Source organism: Hydra viridissima, unplaced genomic scaffold (assembly GCF_058129835.1).
Source record: "Hydra viridissima isolate aposymbiotic clone 2 unplaced genomic scaffold, HvirCarnegie_v1 scaffold_1, whole genome shotgun sequence".
Lineage (NCBI taxonomy): Eukaryota > Metazoa > Cnidaria > Hydrozoa > Anthoathecata > Hydridae > Hydra > Hydra viridissima.
This window is the reverse complement of record NW_028324300.1, coordinates 14,919,429-14,946,212: the sequence shown is the minus strand read 5'-3', so window position 1 is coordinate 14,946,212 and position 26,784 is coordinate 14,919,429. Positions and strand designations below refer to the sequence as shown.

General features: G+C 29.6%; 2 protein-coding genes across 16 annotated transcripts; one reads left to right on the top strand and one right to left on the bottom strand.

Annotated features, from left to right (window-relative positions):
• LOC145187814 (transmembrane prolyl 4-hydroxylase-like) lies at positions 1-13,931 on the top strand. 9 transcript variants are annotated; one of them, XR_016452512.1, is made up of 11 exons: positions 1-304; positions 3,955-4,245; positions 4,427-4,488; positions 4,817-4,851; positions 5,517-5,682; positions 6,705-6,766; positions 6,844-6,976; positions 8,739-8,821; positions 13,044-13,254; positions 13,427-13,492; positions 13,646-13,931. XR_016452512.1 is itself a non-coding variant. In XM_090087446.1 (11 exons), the coding sequence occupies exons 1-11, from the start codon at positions 83-85 to the stop codon at positions 13,699-13,701; spliced, it is 1,413 nt and encodes a 470-aa protein (XP_089943572.1). In that variant the 5' UTR covers positions 1-82; the 3' UTR covers positions 13,702-13,931. The 9 variants fall into 9 exon arrangements, 6 of the variants coding, with proteins under 6 accessions (XP_089943572.1, XP_089943597.1, XP_089943561.1 ...); XM_090087446.1 differs by having other exon boundaries at positions 8,713-8,821; XM_090087435.1 differs by having other exon boundaries at positions 2-304; positions 6,705-6,762; positions 6,840-6,976; positions 8,713-8,821.
• A 1,801-nt stretch (positions 13,932-15,732) lies between these two features.
• LOC145187525 (uncharacterized) lies at positions 15,733-25,807 on the bottom strand. Of its 7 annotated transcripts, none has more exons than XM_090087318.1 (9): positions 25,607-25,807; positions 25,029-25,082; positions 20,701-20,780; positions 17,661-17,941; positions 17,474-17,546; positions 17,294-17,388; positions 17,115-17,203; positions 16,502-17,015; positions 15,733-16,391 (listed from the first exon to the last, which is right to left on the bottom strand). In XM_090087318.1, exons 3-9 carry the CDS (start codon positions 20,759-20,761, stop codon positions 15,951-15,953), a joined length of 1,554 nt encoding a protein of 517 aa, XP_089943444.1. In that variant the 5' UTR covers positions 20,762-20,780; positions 25,029-25,082; positions 25,607-25,807; the 3' UTR covers positions 15,733-15,950. The 7 variants fall into 7 exon arrangements, with proteins under 7 accessions (XP_089943444.1, XP_089943486.1, XP_089943458.1 ...); XM_090087360.1 differs by lacking the exon at positions 20,701-20,780 and adding an exon at positions 23,514-23,577 and having other exon boundaries at positions 25,607-25,726; XM_090087332.1 differs by lacking the exon at positions 20,701-20,780 and adding an exon at positions 23,523-23,577 and having other exon boundaries at positions 25,607-25,719.
• Positions 25,808-26,784: the final 977 nt, after the last annotated feature.

Sequence of the window (26,784 nt, the reverse complement as noted above, 5' to 3'; positions counted from 1 at the left end):
CTGCTTGTATTTAATATGCATTTTTTTAGTCATTAGTCATCAATTCTTTAAGTCTCATGGTTTTGCAAGCATCGAGAAAGCAATGGACAAGAAAACCTTTTGCATAATTTTGCTTGCACTGTTTCAATATTCTTGTCGAAAGAGTGACTACAAAAGAATTGTATTTAGTGAAGATGTGAAAAAAAATATGGAAAGCAGTTTTTTAAAAGAGTTAAATGATAGCAGTGAAGAGGTAGTAAATTTATATGCCAAAATGCTTGAAGAACACAAAAATCAACATCTTATTCGTCTTCAGCCTGAGAGAGTAAGTATAAAATTATTATTTGTTGTGGTAAAACTTTTATTTGCATATAGATTTCTCAAGGTTTATACTAATGAATTAAGATTATTATTATTAATAAATGAAAGTAATTGGAAATTATAAAAACTAAATAAATTTGCAAAAGGGATTGTCTCCATATGAATAAAGTTGATCAAAGCAGCTTAAGGTCTATGTTTTCCAGGGAGATAAGAAACTTTACTATAAAAGAGAACTAGTTTTATTTATTTGTGAATTAAAAAACTAGAAAAAAGTATAGTAATAGTAATAGTAGTAATATATATTTGTTACAACAAAAATAATAATAATTGACAAAATACAAATTATAGATTGTCAGATTACAGTTAGTTTTTGTGAAGCTCATATTGCAACTTTTTCTAAGGAAAGCTGCGAGCTGTAGTAACATTAAAGCTTATCGAGGTTCGCTTTAAAACTGTTGACAGTTGGAGAACTAATTACTTTATCTGGTAACATGTTCCATGCCTTGGCAATGCGGTTGTTAAAAAAGTGGAAACGAGCTAAATTGTTGCTGTACTTCTCACGGTGATGAATTTCTCTGTGATTTGCTCTTGGTGGAATTGTGATGAGGGGAAAGTGCCAGTTGACTATGTCGATGTTATTAGTAAGCTTATATTTTTGAATGAGGTCACCTCTTTTACGACGTTCAACTAGAGAAGATAGGCCAAGATGTAAACATCTGGACATGTAGTCTAACTTTTTCAGTTTGTCTGGTACTTTTGTTGTTCTACGCTGTATTAACTCAATAGTTTGTTCATCTTTCACCAAATGGGGGTTCCAGGCCGGAATCGCAAACTCAAGTAAAGGACGAATGTAGGTGCAATAGAGTTGTTTCCATAAAGAAGCATCACGAGATTGGAAAGTGTGTTTTAGGATGCCTAGCATTTGATTTGCTTTGCATGAGGCAATGATGGATTGGGTTTCTACTTTAAGATCATTGGTAATTTGAATTCCCAAGTCACGCTCAGAGGTGGTTGCTTCCAATGACTTATGATTTTAAAAATTATAGACTTATGATTTTAAAAATTTTTAAATTTTAAACTTATGCAATTATTTAGTAAATTTAAAACAGTTAATTTGTTAACTAGAAAATCAAAATTTATTTTATGGAAAAATTTGACAGCCATGTTTTCTGCCTGTTCTATTATTAAGCCTCCATTTTAATTTATTGTGAATCTTAGCAAAATGGAGCTTATTGTTACCTGGAATTGTGGTATAATTGTGGCAAAGGTAACAATAATTAATTTATTTTCTCATTGGATCTAAAAAGTCAGCAACACTTTTTAAAAAGTTTCTATATCTCCTCTTTATTTTAATTACATCTTCTATAAATCCTTAGTTAAAACCTTTTTGTCAATGGCCATTTGATACTTACCATGACTGCCAAATATGATTGCTGATGTAGAAAGTTGTGGCTACAGATAAGGGAATAATGTAGAAGGCAGGACTTCAGTTTTTTATATAAATTGGTTGATTAGTAAAAGATATGTTTGATTTTTAAGGGGAAAAAAAACTTTGAATTTATTTGGTTTACCATTATAAATAGGGTTAAGAATTCAGGTATTGCAAAATGCTTAATCCCGGGATTTTTTTTAATATCGTTTTAGGTTGAACATTTTTAAATTAAAAGTTCTTCGGTTGAGATTTGACTATTTTCATATTGAAAATTCCTGAATTATATTTTTTTTTGTTCAATTGCAATCAAATTTGAACTTTACAAATTTGAATTTCTTGCAATTTTGTTTTTGAATAATGGGATTAGATTTATTATAATAATTAAAATTAAATGGCAATGGCATTTTTAAAATTTGTTGGTGTTTATTTGCATTTATTCAAGTTTCTTACAATTTTTATCTCAAATAGACGTTATCTGTTTGTGACTATTTTATAGTACTAGTTTTAATTAAATTAAATTTGCTGGTTATTTGAACAGTAAATTTTCTATCAGTAAATTGAGTTGCTCGAAAGACTAGATGCTTAAAATCCAGCTACATCATTAACATCTTATATCTGAAGTTGAACTTTCTGTTTCAAATGAAGCACTATTCGAAATTGTTTCTGATTCTTCTGACTCTCCATTTGAATCTTTTTTTTTGCTCTTGAAAAGAGCAAAAGAATATTAGACAAACTTAACTAAGCTGTAAAAAAAGCAGATTTGCCTTGCATACCAATTCAATGTGAGACTGTTGGTGAAAATTCAAAAAGAAATGCTGTTGTTTGAAAATTGAGAAACATGTAGTGGTTTTTTGCAAGGAGTTTTTTGAAATTTAATAAATAGTTTTTTCTAAACATACTTTGAATGTGTTATTAATTTTCTTAAAATTTTACTAAAATAATATGTTAAAATTTTTCAAGAACAAGTACGGGCATTCCACATCAAGTGGAACCACCCATTCCAACATCACTAACTTGGGTTTTGATGAAAATTGGCTCACATGTTGGGCATTTGGACAGAAGAAAAACATGCAAATTTTTTTGACTTAGGTCAATTATCTCATGAGATATGACCTTTCAAAGTGGAAATGCCCCGGTATTTAAAAATTCTGGGATCCCGGGAATAATTAAATGTAATCCCAAAATCCTGGGATTTTAAATATAGCATGGGATTACAAACCCTTATTATAAATAAGATAAAAAAAAGTATGGCATCTAAAAAAAAGCTAAATACATATTTGAAAAGAACTTTTCATAAACTTTTGAAACTGTAGCAAACAATTGTTTTGTTTTTTTCTTAACCTTTTGAAACTCTTACAAACTTTTTTTTTTCATAAATTTTTCAAATTCTTATGAAAATAATTATTCAATAATAAAAAGTTAACCCTTCAATTATATAAATATATTTGAATAATATATAAATATATTTGAGAAGATATATTCAAATATATGACTACAAGCATTTACCACAAATGATCCCTTAATTTGGAGGTGACAAAGAACAATTAGTTGTAGAATGAGTGGAGAAGGTGCAAATGGTATGTATTTTAATTGAACTGGTTATTGGTTTGATGAGGATAGTCCTTCTTCATCTTATGAACAAATCTTTACCACCAACTATCCTAAGAGGATAAAAAAAGAATTTGTAAAAATAAGCAGGCTTTGTTCACTAAATAGATTTAAACTAAATAAGTTTAAGCACTCATATGAAGCCAAAGTTTAATGTTTCTTTTTTATACCTGAAAGTAAAGTTGCTTCCAAAAATAATGATAACTTTTCATAAATGATGTCTACAATAATCTACTATGTATAAAGCAATTATATTTGTATGTTTAGATTGAATGTCTGTATCTTTAGTTAAAGTATTTTTCAATTTATCCTTTTCAATAGGTTTTATAACTTTTTGAGGTTTCTTTCTATTAAACTCCTAAACTCAAATATTGTCTACTATTTAAAAACAAACTAATGATTTTTTTTCACTCAGTAATATTAAAAGGTAGAAAGAAAACAAATCATTTTGATGGGGAGGCTTAAAAAACTTACCAGATAAAAACTCCTAAGGGATCAAATTTATTTGGTCTCCTAGATGTGATTTGTTATGATTATTGTTTCAAAACAATTTAATAATAAAATATCTTTTATTCGAGTGCATTGCTGTTTATTTATTTACTTTTTCTTTTAAGAATGTTGGATCTTTTCGTATCATTGAGATAGAAGGCAATAGAAAAACATCTTTGAAACTTACTACCCTGTCAAAACGACGCCCTTTAATTTTTCAAATAGATGATTTCTTGTTTGATGATGAGTGCAATTATATTAAAGCAGTGGCTAATGCTAAAGGGTTTGAAAAAAGCAAAACATTAGGAGAGATTGAAGAGGAGCTTGCAACTGAACCAACTTTTTATGATCTTTTAGGAGATATTCCATTTAATAATTGGGACAACAACAATGATTCATTTATAGATCTTATAGAAGTAATTATTTAAATTGATGTGAATAAATTTGTTGAATTTTTTTTTAAGAAAATAAAGCAAATAATGATTATAATATTTCTTTGCCTTTCTAGGTAATTAACAAATAACTCTTTTTATTACTGTTATTAAAAGGAAGTTCTACTCTAAAGTTTGCTTTAAATACTTAAATTTTGTCTTTTAGCTTCAGTTTGCATTTAAAAAATACTTTGATATCAGATTAGGATCTATGCTGACCAATGAAATGTATGTTACTTTCATTTAATTTAGTTCAAATAAATTGAAGTAATTACATCCTTACAATATAACTTTATGGTATAACTTGTTTTAATGTTGTGCTTTTGAACAACATTTTTCTATTCTCTCATCTCAAGTATATTTTCTGTTCTCTCATCTCAAGTATATTTTCTGTTCTCTCATCTCAAGTATATTTTCTGCTCTCTCATCTCAAGTATATTTTCTGTTCTCTCATCTCAAGTATATTTTCTGCTCTCTCATCTCAAGTATATTTTCTGTTCTCTCATCTCAAGTATATTTTCTGCTCTCTCATCTTAACTATATTTTAAAATTTCAGAATGAAAAAGACTTACATGGATTTTAATTTGAATGGTAAGTTTTGTATCTGTTTTTATTACTTTCTAGTATTACATTTTGACTCACACTTTTTTGTCACCCTACATTTGTGGTTTTGAACCAAAATTTTCTTTTTTTCTAACAGGTTTATTTAAAATTTATTCACCCAAAAGATATCATGAATATTTTAAGAAAGATATATGTAAGATAGATAGCAATTGTTGTCTGCTATATTTTTTTTTTTTTTTTGTCACAAAAATGATATTTATTGTCATTTAAAGAAATAAATTGTTTTTGTTTTTTATAATTATTTTGGAAAATTTTTTATGAGCTACTAATTGTAAAACCTGAGAAGAAATTAAGAAAATTCAGTAAATATCTTTTGAAAGAATTTACCAGTAATATTTTTGCAGAATATCTCAGTAATAATATATGGCTCAGAACTGTCAATTATCTTAAATAGAAATTTGTTTAACTTTTTCTTACTTTATGTTTTAAGTTTTTTTAGTTTTTGATTTACACAATTAAAGATTTGCTTGCAATCATTTTACACATTAGACAGTATGCAAGTATCATTTATATTAAATCAAAAAACTTTCATGTATACATTAGAACATTTTATTAATAAGTTTCAGTTTTATAGAACTTATTTTTAGTTTATTTCTAATCTTTGCTTAGATTGCTTAACACTGTTTCTGTAGGAAGAATTGAGCCTTGGGAGTGGAAGTTAAAAAATTTAACTTCATTGGTTTTAATGCTGCAGGAATCTAAGAGGATTAATCCAGCATCTGCTACTAGATTTAGTGAGTCACAGTGGCTTCCAATTACTAATACTAACGATAGCATACTATTATCAATACAAGATAGGTGTGTTTGGTTTTTTTGAAGTTTAAGGTTTATCTTTTTGCAACTAAATTTTTAGAGTAAAAACATAAATGAATAAATATTAGCTGTCAAAAGATGAGACCTTTTAATTGATCACTTTTTCCTTAGTAACTTTGAAATTTGCTTTAGAGAGTGATGGAATTTTTATGTGTTTTATAAACTTTTACAAACATTTAATGTAAAATGTACAGAATGTAATAATGAGACTATTAAACTTTTATGGTTCGTTTTTAATATCTTTTATTTAATTTAAATAAATGGCCATAAGAAATAGGACTTTGTTATTTAACAATTTTTAAGAGCTTTTTTCTCAGCTTCAAGTTGCAGCTCAATTTTGAGTTTTCAAGACGACAGTTTGTAATATAGTCACACCCTATGAAGTGTGTTAATAAAAAAGTAGAGGATATCTTGCTTTAGGATTGTTTGGAAGGCATCCTGTTGAGAAACCATTGGTTTCCTATAATCATTGAGCTGTTTCAGTTGCAACATGATTGGTCTGATTCACTATATTGATATTGATTATAAGTTATGCACAAGACAGTTATTTGTAATAATGCAAAACAAACAGCAAAATTTGTTCAAAAATTTTTTCAATTTTTGAACAAAACTGTTTTCAATTAAATAAGGCTGCCCAACTTAGTACTGATGTAATTTAAATCATCTGAAAAAGAATGAAATGAAAGAGAATTAAAAAAAGCAGTTTCTTCTTTTTTCTTTTTTCTTTTTCTTTTCTATGCTGTAATGTGATGCATCATTTTGATTTGTACAATTTTTGTTAAATGTTTTTAAAGCTTGTGATTTACCATAATAAAAATTTTCTTAAATGTTGTAATTCACCATAAATAAAAATAAAAAGAGTAAAAATCACCAAGTAGTACATTAACTACCATAAAAGTTATATGAATTTGTAACAGTAAAGTTCAAAGTTATGAATCAAAAAGAGATGTTTCATCTTTTCAGTATATTGTCTTATATTATCTCAACTGTGTATTGTTTTACATAAGGTTGCACAAAGTATCTGGGTTATCATTGGAAATGATAAAAAATAGTGAACCATTACAAGTTGGTATTTTTGTGTTTCTCATAATTTATATTATTTACTCATACCTTTTTCTGTATTTACAAGTGTTTCCTTGTAGGTAGTGAAATATCAGCCAGGTGGCCATTATGATTGTCATTTGGACAGTGATCCTCAGTATCATGCAGATAGTATTAATACATGTTGTCATACTCTTCTTGAGAGCAGTAGAGAAAATTCCACTTGCTCGCCTTGCAGGTAATGCTGTTTTTTTAATGAGTGTTTAGCATTTTATATGAGAGATTTTCAGTAATATTTGTAAAGTGCAGTCAGCAATATTTGTAAAGTACAGATTTAAAAGATGCTTTGCAAGCATCACTATTTACAAAATCTTTTCTGAAAATTAGTGTAAAAATGGTAGAAAATGGAAGATATAAATTATCAATTAAAGATTTTTATTTATTCAGTAAAAAAGTTTTAGTAATTTTATAAAGTTAATGATTTATGTTCAATATCACATAATCGTGTGTGTGTGTGTGTGTGTGTGTGTGTGTGTGTGTGTGTGTGTGTGTGTGTGTGTGTGTGTGTGTGTGTGTGTGTGTGTGTGTGTGTGTGTGTGTGTGTGTGTGTGTGTGTGTGTGTGTGTGTGTGTGTGTGTGTGTGTGTGTGTGAGAGAGAGAGAGAGAGAGAGAGAGAGAGAGAGAGAGAGAGAGAGAGAGAGAGAGAGAGAGAGAGAGAGAGAGAGAGAGAGAGAGAGAGAGAGAGAGAGAGAGAGAGAGAGAGAGAGAGAGCTTTCCCAAACTTATAAAGTGAGTTGTTCAATACAGAAACTTAAAAATCCATTTTTGAATTGCCCTCATTAACAATCAATTTGTATTCTTGTGGAGCATAGGTCCAGTGTTGGAAAACACTGTTTTAATAAAAGTTAGCCATTACAAGATTTTTCTTTTATAATTTCTGGGCTTAATTAAGTACTTGGTGAATGTTCTATTAGTACTTCTGATAATGAATTAGATGTTGTATGAATCAAAATGCCAAAGTTAGAGTTCTAAACTGCAGAAAGGTTTTTTAATAATACAAACAACCATGCTAGTTCCAGTTTTGCATCACTTTGTAAACAAAGATGATTTTATTGAACATATATCATGTATTGCCATGTAAGAATGTCAACTGATCTACACATTCAAGTAAATGATTACATATTTTTGTAGTTGCTCCAATGTTTCCAGAGGTGTTATCCTTTCATAATTTGCTTGTGTGAGGTAGGCCTAATCCAGGAAGAGCTATTACATCCTTATGTACTTGTAGTATTCTGGTTTGATGTGTACTTATGGTAATGGGGTTATACCATTCTTTTTCACTTTTCATACTTTTAAAGTAATTGCCATTTATGTTATTTTGTGTGTATAGCATGTATTTGAGCTAAGCTGACTGAAGCTCTCCTCTGTAATGTGCATCTAAGTAAATTCAGATTTGTGGAGGAAAACAGCTCTTTTTTTTTTTTTGGCTTTTTTGTTTTAGTAATTCCATTAATCTCGTTAAGTTTCTGTCAGACAATTTCCATTCTGATGCATTTAGATTTAAGTCTATTTCCCCAGCTAAAACCAGTTCTATACAAACTGTTCTTTTCATGTGTGTAAGACTTTCCAGCATAATGTTCTCAGAATTCAATTGGTAATGACACTTTGCTTTAACAATTTGTAGTTTAATTGTTATTGCACAATTCAATCAACCTTGTAACAGTGACAAGGGTAACTAAAGCTGATATGTCCTCAATTGATACCAAAGTGTGTTGAACAGCTAACTGCTAACTTTTTAATGCAAATCAAATATTAGAGTCTTTGTCTTTGATACAAGATAGGAGAGCATCTGGATTTAATTTCCATTCCACTGTGGAGCTGTTTAAAGCTTTTAAATAGCATAGCTTATGGAAGAGGTTTTTATTTGCACTTTTTTTTTTTATATATATATAATTAAAAATCATTTGATCATAGATTCATGACTGTATTGTACTTCTTAGAAGATACAAAAAGAGGAGGCCAAACAGCTTTTCCTGTGGCAGGACTGGATCCTTATTTAAATAATTTAACAGCTGAACTTGATGTAAGTATTCAAAGTGAAGTATTAAAGTAGCACAGATCAAAGTATCAAAGTAGAACTTTTCACTCTTCCTGCAATTCAATATTTTTTGATTTTTGTTTAAGTGAGAATAAATTATTGTTTATTATGTCTTGTTGGTTACAAAAAATTGTTGAAGTATGAAATTTTTAGTTTTTTAAAAAAGGTTTAGGTCAGGGGTGGGGAACCTGCAGCCCCGGGGCCGCATGCGGCCCCCAGACACTCTTTGTGCGGCCCCAAAACGTAAAAATAAGAACTTAAATTTTTTTAAAAATATTTTAGAGAATAAAGTGAAATTTAAAAAATTACTTTATTTTTACATTTTAGTTATAGTAAAGTGTATGAATGTTAATGTTAATTAAGGGAAAAAATTGTTTAACTTGGCAAAGCTGGTACAGTAGTTATTGATTGACAGAAATAACAACAAAACAAAAGAAAATGAATAAATAAAAACACCGTACGGATTTTTTTTTGTGACAGAAATCAATTGACTGTAAGTTTTTGTATTATAATGCATATCATGGTTTTCTATTTATGTCTAATTTTTCAACTTGTGTCGAAATGTCAGTTCTCCCTAAAAAAGCAAGAACATTGCAAGAGGAAAATCGGTCTTTTAATGAAAAATGGGAGGAAGATTACTTCATGATTCCAACCAAGGATAAAATGCTTTGCTTGTTGTGTGACCTCACAATTGCTACTTTGAAGAATGCTACTGCAAAAAGACATTATGAAAACATTCATAAGGATCATAAGTATGCAAAATTAGAGGAGAAGCTTGAAAAAATGCATTAGCAAAACTGAAGTCTCAAAAGAGCAAACAACAGCAGACATTTTCAATTGTTCAAGAACATGGAAATAGAGCAACTGAAGCAACATATAAAATTGCTCTCATTTATGACAAAGGAGGAAAACCATATAGTGATATTGAAACCTTGAAGGCTTGCCTCATTGAAGCAGTGTCATGTATGGATCCAGATAAAGTGGATAAGTATAAGCAGCTTCCGCTTTCTCGGCGAACAATTACGGACTGTCAACATGAGCTTGCTACAAATAGTTCTGAGCAATTAATCTCAATATATCAAATGGAGGAAGCATATTATTCAATTGCTTTAGATGAGTCCACTGATGTGAATGATTCTGCCCAACTTCTGTTATTTATTCGGGTTATAACTGCAGACTTCAAAAGTTATGAAGAGTTGTTTGCTTTAGCAACACTAAAAGGAAAAACACGAGGCTGTGATATATTTGCTGCTTTCAAAGAAAAAATTTGTCAGGCTCAACTTCAGTTGAAAAATCTAGTCAGCATTTGTTCTGATGGAGCTCCTTCTATGCGTGGAAAAAATGAAGGGTTCATTGCTTTCCTGAAAAAAGAATTGCCTGATCCAGATTGTCTGATTACATTTCATTGTATTCTCCATCAGCAAAGTCTTTGTGCAAAAGCTGCTACTTTGGATGACACATTAAAAAAAGTTATAGGGATTGTAAATTATATACGGGCAAATTCTTCACGCCATCGACAGTTTCGAAACCGTCTGCAATCTGATGAAGAAACATATTCTGTGGATCTTCCTTACTATTCCAAAGTTCGTTGGCTGTCACAAGGGTTAGTTCTGCAAAAATTGCTTGAGCTTCGAAAACAAATTGAGGAGTTTTTTACAAGTCAAAAGGAGATCTGTGAGCTTTCTAATCCAGAATTTTGTAGAGATGCTGCATTCCTCTGCGTTCTGATGGCAAAGCATAACATGCTGAATAGTTCATTGCAAGGTAAAACTAAGCCAATCTATGAAATGTGGCAGCAGATTCAGGCATTCAAGAAAAAACTTGTTTTTCTCAAAGATGCTATTTCTAAGTCAAATTTATCAACAGAACATTTCCCAGAGCTCACAAAAATTACTCTTGAACAAAAAAATGAGAAAAGGTTGGAAAATAATGTTATATCAAGATATGAAACAGTCCTGGATTCTTTGATTGCAGAATTTAATGACAGGTTTAAAGACTTTGAAGAACATAATGAAACACTGAAATTAGCTTTTCAGCCTCATTCAAGCTCAATCAATTCCATCTGTAAATATTCTGGAGCTGTTGAAATTTCAACAGCTCCAGAATATTTACAGATGGAATTGATTGAGCTTTCTGAGGACAGTATCCTAAAATCTCTCTTTGACAACAAGAAGGATCCATTGGAAATTTGAAAAAACTGCAGTTGAGTATCCAAAACTCCGTCAAATTGCCAGGCGTCTTCTGAGCTGCTTTGGTACAACCTACTGCTGTGAATCTACGTTTTAACACATGACATTTATCAAGTCTTGTTTAAGGTCACAGTTGACCGATGAGCATCTGGAGATCAACTGAAGCTTAAAACTACGAAGATAGAGCCAAATATTCAAGTTCTGGTTCAAAAGAAACAGAATCAGAAAAGTCATTGATAACTTTTTTGATACATGATACATTAAGAAATATTGTGATACATGCGTTAAGAAATATTGTGATACAAGATGCTTTAAGAAATATAAAATTAGTACGAGTACTATACACCAAATTTGCATATTTATTAGTGCGGCCCCCAAACAATTTTTTTAAGGGTTATGCGGCCCCCAAGCTCAGAAAGGTTCCCCACCCCTGGTTTAGGTGTATACTATTACAATTGACTCACCCAGTGGTGAGTCAATTGTAACAGTAGCCAGTATCAATTGTTACAATTTTAACTAATGACATACCTTATAGGCACAATGGTTAATCAGAGATTCTAGTTTCTTTAATTATGTATTGAATAAATGAAATAATTACAAAATAGACAACACAGAGTAATATTCTTATAGGTTTTTTAATTCAAATAAGCAATAAAGACAATTTAAAAGTCATTATTTGTAGAAGTACTGTTAGCTAATATGTGAAAATTAGTGTACTGCAACCAATCTTCAATACTTTTGTGCTATTTAAAGCACACAACACAGTTTTGTGTTGTTTACAGTACACAACGCAAATACAAAAATCATCTTTAAACAAACTATTGAAACATCCACTCTCTACAATTTTCTTCTGCTTCTATATTTCTTCTGATTCCTATTAACAGTCTAGATTTGCATTTTGGGTTTTTAGTGTACTTCTTTTTTTTTCTTTTCTACTAAAGTAAGTTTCTTTGGAGTATACAGTGTATACAGCTGTCCTACTTTTTTTTCTGAAGAAATAGTTTTGTGATGGTTACTTATAGTCACACTGATAACAGGCTCCTAAAAAGAAATCAATTCTATCACTCTACCTCATAGATATTAAATGAATTAGTGTCTTGTGGATATTCTGGTAGAATTTCATTTGTACCTTCATATGGTATGTCAATAACAAATGCTAGAACAAGATCTTCACCAAAAACTTCATTGTTATAAGGCCATATTCCAGTGTGAAGAAACTTTGCCCTTATTTTGGATGGTGTTGTAGCTGATAAAAGTGCAATTTTAACAAGTTCAAGTAAATCATATATGACCATTTTAGAATTCTACTATGAGGACACTAATATGGGAGCTATGATTATCCATTATTTTCAACACGATTTTCATCATCATTTGATTTTGCAAATGAAACATAATATTTCAAGTCTTTTTGCATCCAGCCAACTTTTATTCCCAGATCCACCACAACCTCAGGTTTTATTTCTTTCAAAATGAGGCATAATTTCTTTCTTGGAAAAGACATAGAATCAAGGCACTGAACTGCCAACAGCTTTAACAGTCAAATAATGACCAAAGTACCTCACTCTTGTGAAATTATAGATCCAACCTGTTTTTGTGTCTTTTTATGGCTGTAACTTTTACTTGACTCATGTGTTGTGCTGACACCCTGTTTTGTCATTACTATATATATTTTCAGGTAGGAATTTACAGCAAAATCACAGCTGGAAAGTTCAGACATAATAGAAATTTTCTAACGTTTGGTTTATTAACATTCACAGCTCAAGAAAGGCTTGTAGTTTCAGGCCATCTTACTGAGAAAGTTGGACGTCTGACTTTTGTTTTTATTTATAAAATCCTTTTTTTTTTTCCATTATATTTAAACAATATCATGTGGTTTATAACCCCTATTGAAGTTTAAAATTTTACATATCGAGAGTCGTGACAGATACCAAAGTCTCTGGATATACTTCTCTACAACTATTGACAAATCATCCCCCATTCTTATGCTTCAACTAAATCTCTCTTGTTTAACGTTTTAGACAAGCAAAGAAAACTGGTGTGACTTGTCAATCTATTGCTCAACTGCCAAAATCGTGGTTACGCCTAAGAAAGGGCGTGCTGTTCTATGGTATAATCATTTTATCGATCCAGACACAGAATGGACTGGTGCAGTAGATAGAAATAGCTTGCATGGTGGTTGTGCAGTGAACGAAGGCTCTAAATGGATTGCTAATAACTGGATTAATGCAGGTACTATGTATATGAATGCTCAACGGTAAAATAGAGAAGCGTAATGAGAATAAAATATAAGAACTTGATGGAGGTAAAACAATATTTTATGATATGATATGATAACAAAGTGTATAATTTTTTTAAATGATTTTTTAAATTACTTAATTTGATTATAACTTTTACTATTCAGGTCAAATCAAAAAACACGATATATTGAGCTGGGCAAAAAAAACTATTTTCCCGGAAGAATTTTACGGTACCTTTTTTTTAATTTAAGATTACCTCTTGGAAATAAGCCTTTTTTTTTTTTTCTATTTATTCCAATCGTTACCTAATTTCAATGGTAACATTTTTGGGCCTCTTCACGAAAAGAATGCTTAGTTCTATGTAACTTTTTATTATTTTTAAGGTGAGACAGAAAATGTAGAAAGTGCGAAAAACAACGAAAGAGAAACTAACCTCTGAATTTCAAGAAATTTTTTTTTTTTTTTTTTTTTTTTATAGATCACAAAAGTATTTTTGTATTTTAAATTTTATACGCTTTTTTGTTTTTCTTTTGTTCATCTCATATACAAGCCTTTTTTTGTTTCAAATATTTTTGTTTTTATTATCTTGTTTTGTTAAAATATTAGTTTGTTTGTTATATTATTTTGTTATATTAGTTTGTTTTGTTAGAAATAAATTTTTGGTAACAATATATGTTTTTAATATCTGTCTCCAAAAAGACCATGTCGATCTCATAATTCTGTGCTTACTCTTTGTCCTGGGGTAACTGTGTAATATATTTTATATAATATATTTTTTCGTGGCATTTGAATCTTCTTAGTTTTTATTCTTTGTGTGCTTATTTTTGTTACTTTTTTGTTAATTTTGTTTGTTTTTTTTTTTGTTTTTTTTTTGTTGTTATTCTCTCGTTGCGCGCTAATTGCATCTCGTGTACCAATGAAAATAGTTTTCTCGTTTTTTTTTGTCATTTGTTAAAGTTGTTCGTTTAAATCGATTTTTAAAATCACACTTTGAATGAACAATAGCCTATTTCACGGTTGTTCATTCAATTACTTAAAAAAATCGAACCATAATCGAAAAAAAAAGAAAAGTTCTTTTTATAAAATAATCTCTCGTAATTATGAAAAATGCTTTAGGAATGCATAATGAATTGCGCGTAATTATTGCTAGAATAATTATTACTAGAATAATTAGGAACATACTGAAAATGCTTCATTATTGCTTCATGAATATTGCTTAGAACATTTTTAAACGCTAAAATGGTTGAGCAAAATCTTGATAAAGATTATTACCAAGATTGTTAAGAATTTTGTTTTGATTAAAGAATTTTAATCGTTGTTTTAATCGAAGTAACTTTATCAATTAAGATTAAAAGTTAATTAGGAAAAAAATTATTAATGCAACTGTGTAAATAAAAGACTAAGATTTCAAGGTTTCAAAAAATACTTTTCCAGTATAAGTCACAAAAACCTGGTTAAACAAGCAAAAACGCTTCTCATTTTTAAGTCATGGCGAGTTTTTTTTTTTTTTTCCCTGCAATTTGCGCTATTACTTTTACAACGCCATTCCCGGTCTGTGTTTAATTTTTGTTTCTGAGAGTGTTTCATACTTTTATCAAACTGCAGTGGTGAGTCATCAGTGTAGTTAAATATTGCAGTTTGATCGTTCCAACTCATTAAAAAAAAACTGTGGACCTTTCCAGTTTGATTTTTTTTTCTGATTGAGATCTTCAGAGAGTTTTAATATTTACATTTAGTCAAATCTTTATCAACTTTTTGAAAAGTCGACTCTCCCGACTGATAACCTTAACAGATCTCAGAATTGCTGGAATCTATGATCTTAACGCAATCCAAATCCTGATTTTGTAAGAGAATAAGTACTTCTATTTGCGTATCTGTGTTAATGTTAACCCTTTCATGCGCTGGGTTGTTTTATAACAACAAATTAAACTAAGCTTCCCCAATTCAAATGGTGCATTCTAACCGATTGAAAACAATATTATTTTTAAAATGAGAGTTGAAAAACGCTGTAGAAAAAGTCTACTCTAACATTTCATAGTACCGCTGTCATTTTGTAGATGATTTTTTATAGGTTATGTTAGTTATGGAAAAATAATTGGTGCATGAAAGGGTTAACCAATAGCTAGGTATTGCTTCAAAAAAAAACGCTATGAAAATAAGATTTACTTCGGGAAATATTTTAATTTCTTGTTCGGAATCTGTTGTATTTCATGCACCAATGCATGAAGATTTAATGCTTTCATGGTTGATGAGACGTTTTCACATTGCTATGAAATTGCAACCTCTTTGATATCATTAAATCTGAAAATATTGAGAGATTTTAGCCTGTTCAAATTTTTATATACAGAGCGTGTCTTTAATTTATAAAATCAGTTCTTAAATACAAAAAAAATTTATGCCAAAAAAAGATCATCTTGATTTCATTCCATCTCCCCTAAAATTTGATGTAAGATATATGAAAAACACTAGGTTTCAACGAAATAAATAAAGGCTTGTAAGGTATACAAATAACTTAGCTAAAATCTTTTTTGTATTAAAAAACAAAAACAAAAAAAAACTAAAAAACAAATCTATGCGTGAATATATATAGCAGTTTTCTTTATGTACAAAATGATTTATCGATGCTGTTGTTTTTACTAATTACATGCCGACATTGTGGATTCTGTATCATCGAAAAAAAAGTTGTTTTTAAGAACTTTCGTTGAGTTCATTTTTATTATCCGATGGACTTGTTTTGTTGTTAATTGATGTTTTTGCGCTCATGAGACCCTCATATAAGACCCCTTCAACCTCAAGAGATATCTGTATAGTACCACCTTTGCGTAAATTTGGAAGCTTGATTTTTAAAGTGCTCACTGTGTCACTGTCGTTTGTTTTATCATCTTTTTTAACGTTTGGTAAAGAAGAAAAATTTCTCTCGCCACGTGGAGAGGTATTCAAATGGGCTCTTCCAGTGTCGTGATTTGCGCTAGCTCCTTCCATGTGATGGCGAGATAGCTCTCGAAGGTTTGGCGAATATGTGTTTCCTGATGAATAATCTTTACAATAGGCACATGTGCACATTGGTACCATACTTTCATGGTGTCCACGTGGCCTGTGGTATTCTTGTCTTGGATATTGACAATCAATCTAAAGCAAAATAATTTTTGAAGAACTGTGGTCTTAGCTAAAGTTCACCCAACATCGATTTGTTTCTTTATAAAACTTTTTTTTTTTTTAAACAAAACTGAAAATCTTACCCCGTTGCAGTTTTTGTCTTTGCACACAAGTCTTCTTCGAGCTTCTTCTTCAATAACATGTCGTGCAAGCGAGCGCATTTCATTTTCATGATTAGGAGAACGAGATCGAGGATGAAATGATGATGGTGGACTTAATTTACTAGAACGAGCGTCATTTATAGAAGGGTTTCCATCTTGTAATACGATCACCTTTGGACTGTCCATGTATTTATCAAACGGTTTTGAAGACATTGAATCACTGTGCCGTTTTAAACCGTATCGCATATCGATTTGAGAAGACCCAAGAACTGGATGTGGCGGTACATGATGACGCTGTTGAGTAACTGGGTATTCACATCCATTGACCGGATAGCCAGTAAAACGTTCGTCTCGTGAAGTAGGTGTCATAGTAGGTTCCGAATGATACAATGTTGAAAATCTATCACGTCGGTTGCTATCTATTGCCGCTTGTAACTCTTTGGGAGTTGATAAATTGTGCATAGTACATTCGTAAGCGTACAGATATTTCAAATACCTTTTTTTAAAGTAAAAAATCAGAACTCAGTTTGCAACTAAGAGTCCTACTAAAATATTTGATTATTCTATTCTGGGGGAAAAATCCAAATTAACTTACTGTGTACGCAAAGTGAATGCAGCGCTTGTAATCGAGGTTGGGAGATTTAAACCTTTCGTTATTTTACTCCACTGTTTATTACGGATGACCTGAAGATTTAAAGACGATTACAATAGAAGATTGACAACAGCAAACGAAAAAACAAAAAAGACAAAAGTTGTTACGAATATAGTGTGTACCTGTACAAGTCCTCCATGTTTTACAACAAGATTATAAAGTTGGTACAAGTCTAAAATCTGTTTCGCCATTATCGGTATTCTACTGACAGGGGTCGCTGCAAGCAAAAAGCGTTTTCACTCAAATTTTTTTAATATTTATTTTATTATTTTGAAAAAAAACTTTCAATTCAAGTTACTCACTTCTGCTTTTCATGAACTCAAAATACTCATCAAGAAATGTTTTACGTTCAGGTTCATTATCAATTTCGTATAGCTATAAAAAAAAAATTCTTACTGTTAGCTTTTGATATTTTGGTAACGATGCTTATTTATGATATTACTACTTTGTATTTGTTGCATTGGTGTAAAAAAAATTTGAAAAAGACACCTGTTTAAACTGTTCTTCGTAGGACCACTCGTAAGAGTTTGAGTTTTCGGATTCAGGCGGAGAAGGACCCCGTTCAAGAACAGCGTCAACCCGAAAATTTTCTTCTCCACTATCGTCGTCTTCGTCTTCTTTCACCAAAATATTTTCATTAGCTTTGTTACCTTCGGTCGCACTTTGCCTCTCTTTAAGCCACATGTGATAAGAATGCAAAGAACTGTCGCTTATATCTTCTTTTTTTAATTCATCCAACGAACCGTTGCCATCACTCAAAACTCTCGAAGCTAAAAAATTTTAAAACATGATAAAATCTGATTTATACACTTTTATATATTTAATTATATATCAGTGTTTTAATTTGATAAATAAAAAACATGCGTCGATTAAGATTTGCTTGTTTTTGTTTTAGATCAGTTTGTTGTTGTGTTTCTTCGTTTGATTAATTCTCCACTATTAGATCACTTTTGAGATATTTTCAGATCTATAGTATTACATCATTACATTTATATAATTTTTTTACATATATGACTATAAACACTTATATGAAAATGATTTTGAGCCTTTAACAGCATTTTTTTCTAGCGTTTTATTTTCCCCTTATTTTTTCTTTTTTTTTTTTTTTTTTCTTTCTTACGGTATCAAACAAGATAACAGGGAGCACTCATAAAAGAGTCTTGGAAGATCAGCTCCAAATATGATCCACAGGATATTTAGCAAAATGCCAACTTAGATGTCACCCTTAAATCAACATTTCATGGTTTTTTTTTGGTAAATACGATGAATTAATTTATCCTTTTGAGTTTGTCGAATAAAGTTATTAATATGGTGTCTTAGTATTTATTAAGAAATCCCAGTACTCCATAGATTCTCTCACTTCACAAAGCTTGAGACTTGAGCACCGAAGAAATTAATTTACCTTGTAAAACAAAAGTAGGTCTCTCGAACATCGTCGCTTTAGAGCACATCTTTCATTAAAACGCCAGAAGATTGAAATATATGTACCGAAGGAGCGTTTGATCTTTCCATCATTTATGCACAAAATACCTAATTGAAACTTTAAAACCTAGCGTATTTTACCGGCGAACTCAGTACATGCCACGAACACGCCATACAATTACAAACGGTGTCTTCTATTTGGCGCTCAATCAAGGAATGGGTAACTGAAAATCGTTTTCCCCTGCTTAAATATTAAGGTTGTTTCCTTAACTCTTAAGTATTGCCCGAAAATGTTAAAAAATGTTTTTTCGTGTTGCTGAAGTTTAGGATAAAAACTCCTACAAAGTCTAAATTTACTGATTAAATTGTAAAAGCTATGTAAGTTATGAGTGTGTGTTTATATTATATATATATATATATATATATATATATATATATATATATATATATATATATATATATATATATATATATATTCTTATTGCTTTAATTTAATATGAACTAATAGTGATTGGGCACGTGATGGAGGAGGGTATTCTATTTCACATTATTGCGTGTTTCTTGCGTTAAATCGTGAGAAAAACAAATGCGTTTATTTTGATAAAAGAACCACCACGAGGTTCTTTCCAACCTGTCCATTAAATAAATTCCGCGCACTAAGTTTAGTTTCAGAGAGCCAATGGCAATAGGTTATCAATTCGTAGATTGATAAACGGGAGGTTGTTTAATGTATTTGCCGTATATTAATGCTCATGATAACTTGCTATGTTCAAAGTGCTGTTGTAGTTCATGAAGTTTCCTTCTTAAAATTAAAAATAAATAAAGAAGTAGATCTGTTTTACATAAGATACTTTTCTAAATATAAGATGTGATAATAGTTAACAACTTCCAAATTTATTTGAAAGTTTAATAACGTTAATGATTAAAGATTTAATCCTTTTGTTTTGTATTCAAAAACTTTTTGCATTAAATTTCTTGGTACAAAAGTTTGGTTGCAAGAGATGACATTCAAATAAAATTATTCAAGTAATTTAGTAAATATTAAAAATAAATTTCGTATTAATAGGAAAAAATATATTTTCTCAGATTTGAGGATGTGAGAATTTCATTCAAAGTCTTACCATTCAACACGATCATTCTATCATTCGATCGTTCGATCATTCTATCAAAAAGCATACTTTTCTTTCTTAAAAGTATATGATATCTTGTTATGTCATTGCCTTTTTTATCATTGTCTGTCTTTTTGTTTAGTGTCTGTCTGGTAATATTGGGTAAATGTAACGCGATAAATCCGTCAGATAGAAACTAAAATACCGCAATTTTTCTTTTAATCAGATAACTGCAGCAAGAATAATAACACGTAATTTGGCAATTGAAAAAGTAAATACGGAATAAGGGATCACAAGTGCGAGCTTTTTTCTTTTCAGACATGTGACTGTAAGCAGTTAAGCGCTTATCGTTTCCGCTAATATCCACCAACATGAATATCGGAACGATTTCCCTTTGAACTAGAGAAAAGGTTTCCTTTATAGATTAATCCAATTTTAAGTACCAACAATTAGCTTGGCGCAGCATGCGAAGGTTTTTAGCTGAAAAGCTTTTTAGGATTGAAAAATACGTTTCCATAACAATGCAATTAATAACAAAACAATTGCGAATAAAACCAAGAATAAAAATGATTAATTGTGAATTTTAATTGCGAGGCTTATTCAGTAAAACTATTTTACCAAGATCTTTAGTAAATCCCGAAGATGAGCGAGAAAAAAACTAAGTTAACATTTTAAATTGTTAAATTTTATTCATTAGGAAGAAAATACTTATAAATTAACGCAGAAGAGTGCGCAAAATATTCTTCTGCCAATCTTTTGAACTCTGTTTTCATTCATCAAAACTTTTATTATTGTTTTTTATAAAAAGTTTACATTGTAAAATGTAAAAAGTCCACTGCATTTTACATTAAAAGAGATAAACAAACTTTTACATTCTTTTAATTTTTCACATAAATAGAAAAAGTTTTTTAAAAAAAGAAACCAGGTTTTTTAATTTACGAATCGCCAGAATGTTGCAAAAAAAAAAAAAAAATACGTATATATGTATATAAAATTACCGTAAGTGTAGTTGTCTCTTTGGTGACTTTCTTCGTAAGTTCTTCTTATAAGTCCCAACATGTCTGCGTTAAACTTGATGCTGTATAAAAAGTAGGAATCCGTGAACTCTTTAGATGCGCTTAATGCTCAATTAGTGTGGTTGCCGAACGGCACAGGACTTAATAAAACTTGTATGTGCTTTTAATGGACTCGGATTTATATACAGGAAATTCGACAGGCTTAAGTTTTTAAGTCCGCTAAAACGGCGTGTGTTCATTAAAAACCTTTTTGGTTTTATGAAAGTATTTTTTAACTATTAAAAAGAGCGTGCGATATTCATTATTTTACTATTGGTTAAAAAAAGATAGTTTGAAAGAGGGGCGCTAAAGACGACATAGGCAAAACATCTTACGGCACGAAGCGATTTCAAAATTTGACGTGCTTTTCATCAATTAAAATCGGAACGGATGTGGTGTAAGACTAATGAAAGTTGTCACTGCATATCATAATTATTATTTGTCCATCAAATAATAAACTTTATAAAGATTATAGAATTCCGATTCAATCTCTTAATGACTGACTGGCGACGGAGGTGCTTTTATAACATATACTTATTGGCACCGAACCTTAAAATATTATCAAATACCTTTAAAAACGGTCATTTATAATAATACATTGCACTCTTATGCTATGAAAAAATATTAATTTTAATTTATTGGCATTAAATAAAAAAAAACTGATTCATTTGGAATTAAAACAATTTTTTTTTAAAAAAAAACATATATACTAAACTTTTGGGTATTGTTTGAAAAAATCTTCAGTAAGAGAGGAGCGGCAATAAAACTTATAAGCATTTATCTTGCACATAACGAAAACACAAAGACAAAAAGAATGTTCGTAGAGTGACGTTTTTAAAGAGCATAATCAAACTTTTGAATATAAAATTTACACTTTGATTTGTAAACTAAAAAAATTATTTTTGATATAATTACCGGACGTTTCGTAACATCCAATCAATCAGTCAATACATTGATTTACAACTTGGATTAAGTGTTAAAAATTAATTATCTAATAATGCAATTATAAATAACGCATAAGTTACTACAAATACCTGATAAGTATTAGAAGTTTTTAGTGTTTAAATAGATATCATCATAGTCTAAACTTAGCACATAGAAATGTGATTGAGCGAGGTGAGTATGCCAAAATGTCTGGAGTGTCATGTTTGAAAAAGGTTTTATTCTATTTCATTTCTCAAAACTCCTTTGTATAACGTGATGTAACTAGGTCATATGTTAGTAGATCTAGTTCTACCAAAGCAATAAAGAAAGTAAATTTAATCTAATTTAAATAATAGATCAATTTGATTAACAGTCTACCTGAATATTATCGTAAACTGAATACGAGATTCTCTCTCTTTAACAATTGATTCATTTATCTTAAATCAATGTTCTCCAATTAAATACCACCATTTTAAATGATACGGTTAGTCATTTATAGAAAAACTCATTGATCAACGTATTGAAAAATTGGTTATTCACATCCATCATTCAATTTTGTTATTACTATTATTATTATTATCATTACTATTATTATTATATACTAATTTATTTATTTATGTTTTCTAGCATAAAAGACACCATTTGGTCAAACATAAAAGATACATTTTGGTTGAAAATAGGTAATTATTTTGAAAACAGCACTATTTTGAAAGGAACCACCTTATGAAGGTGCTTACGCTTTTTCCTCAAGTGTTCACAAAAAAAAGAGTGCTCTAATATGGTTCAGGGGGCCGTTAGAACTGCGATTAGTGGGGCCTAATCCATTCTTTGCCCCCTTCTCTAATAATTTTCTCTGAGATTAATATGCCCTTTTCCATCTTTAATCAACTGATAGTTTTTGTTGCAAAATCGTTTAAAAAAAAATCTAAATTTAATAAAAATTTGCTTTTTAACATTTTGTTTTCGTGTTTTTGGTACTTTATTATCAAATACCCTTGATTTTCAACATGTACTCTAAGAAAAATCTTCCCCCTCCCCCAAACCAGGAGCTTAAACGTTATTTAAACTTAGCTATTACGAATTTTTTGAGAACAAAATACTATTGAATGTTTTTTTTTTTAATATATATAACCAAGAAACCTGCACAAAAAAGATTTGTGAGAAAAAGTCCGATTTAATGAGCCACTGCGCTTCAAGCTTTGGAAACGAAGTTTATTATTATTTAAAGTCTCTGGATTTTTTTGTGGAAAAATATAAAATACAAAAAAAATTTAAAAAAATTCGGAAAGGAAGTTTATCTCTAACGATGGTTTATTTTCTATTTACTTATATTTGAAGTGTTGTGAAGTTATTCGAAAAGTATTTGCAACTGTAAACATTTTTGATGCGTCGCGAATTCGGTATTTCGCATGCGCAATCAAACTTCGTGCGCAAATCAAATTAAATTATTTCCTTTACGCATGCGCAAGTCATAGTTTAAATAGCATTTTTTGTATGTGTTTAAATCTATATTTAAAACTGGAGAATCTAATTGTGATTTAAAAATTTTTGTTGATGTATATGCTACGGTGTCGAGTGAACATTATTTTTTTTATAAGAACTTGGAGTTATATATGTTTAAGTTCATCTTATTTTCAAACTTAGTGTCACGAAATTTTGATGCTGAAATAAATGTTTTTTCATAAAAACATTTAATTACGTCATTTACTCAAGATCAAACATGGTTTAAAGATGATCGTTGTATAGTAAAAAAAGAAAAACAAAAGATTGAAGAACAAATTATCTATCCAATCAAAACCAATTAATTTGATTTAAAAAAAAAAGGAAAAAACCTCAATAACCTTGCTCAGGAATCGGTTTGGCTTTAGACCTCATCATGCTCTGTTAATCGCACATCTGTTTTTTGACAAGAAAATGATGATATAACAGATATAAAGATTTTTCTGTCAAATGTAACGAAATATCATGAAAAATTAAAAGCTCAATTGAAATGTTACTTAACGATGAAATATTTCAATCTAACCAAATGTAATCTTCAATGCTTTGATATTCAAGCGAACTTGTATTCCATTGAGAATAAATAATATAAACTTTCATTTCCATTCAGCTTTTTTAAGAACATAAATTTATTTAGAATAAGAAAGTCGGATTCTTTATTAAAAATTGTATTTTATATATATATACACTCACATAACACACACACACACATTTGAAAGAAGCATACATAGGATATTTTTATTTGCAACTGGATATGTTTGTGTTACATCTAAATCAGAACACCATTAAACTATCTTTTAATGGTGTTATATTAAGTGTTTAGGTTATTAACATATAGCATGTATTATTACTATATTACCATATAGTATATGTTATACCACTAGTTTTCATTCATTCTCTTTGTTTTTTTTTAAATAATTTGTGTTATATTGTGTAATTAGAGATCTATTACCGGAAATAACCACTGACTGGTTTTACGCATACAAGTTTATTGGTTTGTTGTCTTGAAATTGGCCCACCGAACGGTTATTGATAAAAATAAAAAACAAAAAAAAACTTTGGCGTAAAGTCTAAACCCCAAATTTCTGGATGGAAATTTCTTTCGAAACTTTTTTGTCGAAATTATTTTTTTTTTTTTACTCGAGCAATTTTTTTTTTTTTACTAACTTGAAACAGAGAATGCTAAATTTTCATAATATTATAGATAAAGAGAAAACTTAACATTTACTACAACTCGTTTTTACGTGCATCATAAATGATGTCTAGCAAATGAAAAACGAAAACTGTTTTTGAGTTTTTTTTAAGAAACATCTTCAAACTTAGAACTTTTTAATTTAAAATAGGGTGGTTACATAACTTAGGTGTGACCTTTTTTCAAAAGCTTATTCTAATAATGAAAAACTCTAGAAAAGGGTACTTTCAGTATTTGTCATGACTTTATTCTGCTTATAAAACAAACGTTAAAAGTCTGCTAGTATTTATTTTAATATTTCAGAAAGACCTAACCCTGCACCTTTGCAGTTACTATAGTAACTGCAAAGTAATAGATGTCTCATTGTTCAGATATTTGTACTTTGTAGCAATGATAAAGTAAATTTAAATAAGATATGCAAAATTTTAAAAGATTTTAGATATAGCATTAAAAAAAAAATTTTTTGTAATATTTACAGAAAATTTATATTTGTAAAAATGTTTCTAGAATATTTACATTTAATATTTATACATCTATGGAATATTTATATATATAAAAGATTTAAGGCATTTTTGTATAATCGAATAAATATTTATGGAAAGTTCATAAAATATATATATTAAAAGCAAATCGTAATGTACGATTACTTGTTACTTACCGGCAGTGAACTTGAAAGCGTTCATTAGAAAAGCTGTAAACAGTTGCTTCTGTTCTAAAAATAATAGTAGTAATAATAAAATGGATTCGGTATTCGGATGTTTCGCCCCTTTTTCGCTAATATTTTACATGAAATGATAAATTAACTTTAATAATTAAAATATGATTGTAGTTTTATAACCAGCATTAAACATTTCATGAGTTTTATGATTTTAAAGCTGTAAACAAAATAAAAAATCTTGAAGTTTTTTTAATTGGTACGAAACAACAAAATGGTACTCGTGCGTAAGTATATTTCCGCATTGTTTTTCAATTTCACAATCTTTAAGAATTTGTAAAAAAAGTTTTCTTACTCGATCGAATACTTCGCTCACTTTTGCCGAGTTTAGGGTTTGCGAGGAAATAAACTCTGAATTTATAATCTTTTTAAATAAATTCCTGTCTGATGTAAGATTGAATGATTTCCAAGTTAATCTCATATGCGACAGATTTTAATTTGGTTTTTAAAGTTCGTTCAATAGGTTTTTTGGGATTGGGGATTTTGCAAATAAAAATCAAATTTTAAAAAAAAGTTCTTACCCGAGGAGATTTTTGAATTACTACTTCATAAATAAACTTTAGAACTGATAAATAAACTAATTTAATATAATTTTTCTCTTGCGATTAATTCGAGTTCTGATTTCCGATAATCTAGCTATTAAACTATATTTGTGCTAATTAATGGTTGGGCACAGGGGGTCACGGTGGCTCTATTCAAAAGTTAATTTTCTCATCGCTATTGAAGTATTAATAATTTATTAGTATTATTCAATTAACATGATGCGCAACGAGCGCTTATAGGTCCTTGCCGTCCGTTAATTCATTTATAAACATTTCTAATGTAATAACAGCTTTATTTTTCATCCCCAAGTGCTATGGTCAACAAAGCGTTTCAGGCAGCTAATTGAGATTCGTACGAGCTAATAAGTCGCGTAATGAATAGAAAATATTAACAGGTATTTTTTCTTGTTTATAGCTTTTTCTAAGTTAATTTTAACTTAGAAATAATAATTACATTGTAATATTATTATATAATACAGCAATAATTTTTACAATTAACAACAACAACAATTTAGGAATAGAAGATAAACTCTGTAATACTAAATACTAAGACTTGTGTAACCATAGTCAGTCACCATCGTGCGCTGTGCTGACAATACTGATAACTGATATGCTGTACATATAAACAACAAGAATAATATCTCTTATATCATATTTAAAAAAATTGTTTATAATAAAAACTATTATATATAACTGAGCTCATTTATATTACTCTAAATAAGAAAAATATCTTATCAAGCGTTAAGACTGTGACTTGAGCTTTGATTAATTAGCTTATAATATCATAAATGCAGCTTGCACATTTTTTCTAAGTCTTTGAGGAAAGATTGATTAGTGAAAAAAATGCCCCATATGTATATGATATATCAAGTAGGTCCTTAATGGTTTCTTGATATATGAAACCTAAAAGTTGAAATTATATAACGAGAAATTTTGAAAAAATACATTTCTTTTTTTGAAACATCAACTGATTTGAATGTAATTTACGTTTTCTGTTAAAGTAAACAAGCACCAAGTTTGCATGAAATGTACATGTCCTATGGCGACACTGATGATAGCTACAAAAACCTGAAATCTTTGTCCTGCCTCCTGAATGTTAATTTAAAAATCTTCCAAAAGTTAAATTTTTTCTGGTAAACAAATTCTAGTAAATTTAA

Excerpts from the sequence above, each read along its gene's own strand:
- LOC145187525 (XM_090087318.1), bottom strand. The coding sequence starts at position 20,761 with ATGTTGGGACTTATAAGAAGAACTTACGAAGAAAGTCACCAAAGAGAC. Across the intron at positions 17,204-17,293 it reads AACATGGAGGACTTGTACAG|GTCATCCGTAATAAACAGTG; the intron begins GTACACACTATA and ends TTAAATCTTCAG. Across the intron at positions 17,016-17,114 it reads GCATTCACTTTGCGTACACA|GTATTTGAAATATCTGTACG; the intron begins GTAAGTTAATTT and ends CTTTAAAAAAAG.
- LOC145187814 (XM_090087446.1), top strand. The coding sequence starts at position 83 with ATGGACAAGAAAACCTTTTGCATAATTTTGCTTGCACTGTTTCAATAT. Across the intron at positions 4,852-5,516 it reads CATGGATTTTAATTTGAATG|GAAGAATTGAGCCTTGGGAG; the intron begins GTAAGTTTTGTA and ends CTGTTTCTGTAG. Across the intron at positions 6,767-6,843 it reads TAGTGAACCATTACAAGTTG|TGAAATATCAGCCAGGTGGC; the intron begins GTATTTTTGTGT and ends CCTTGTAGGTAG.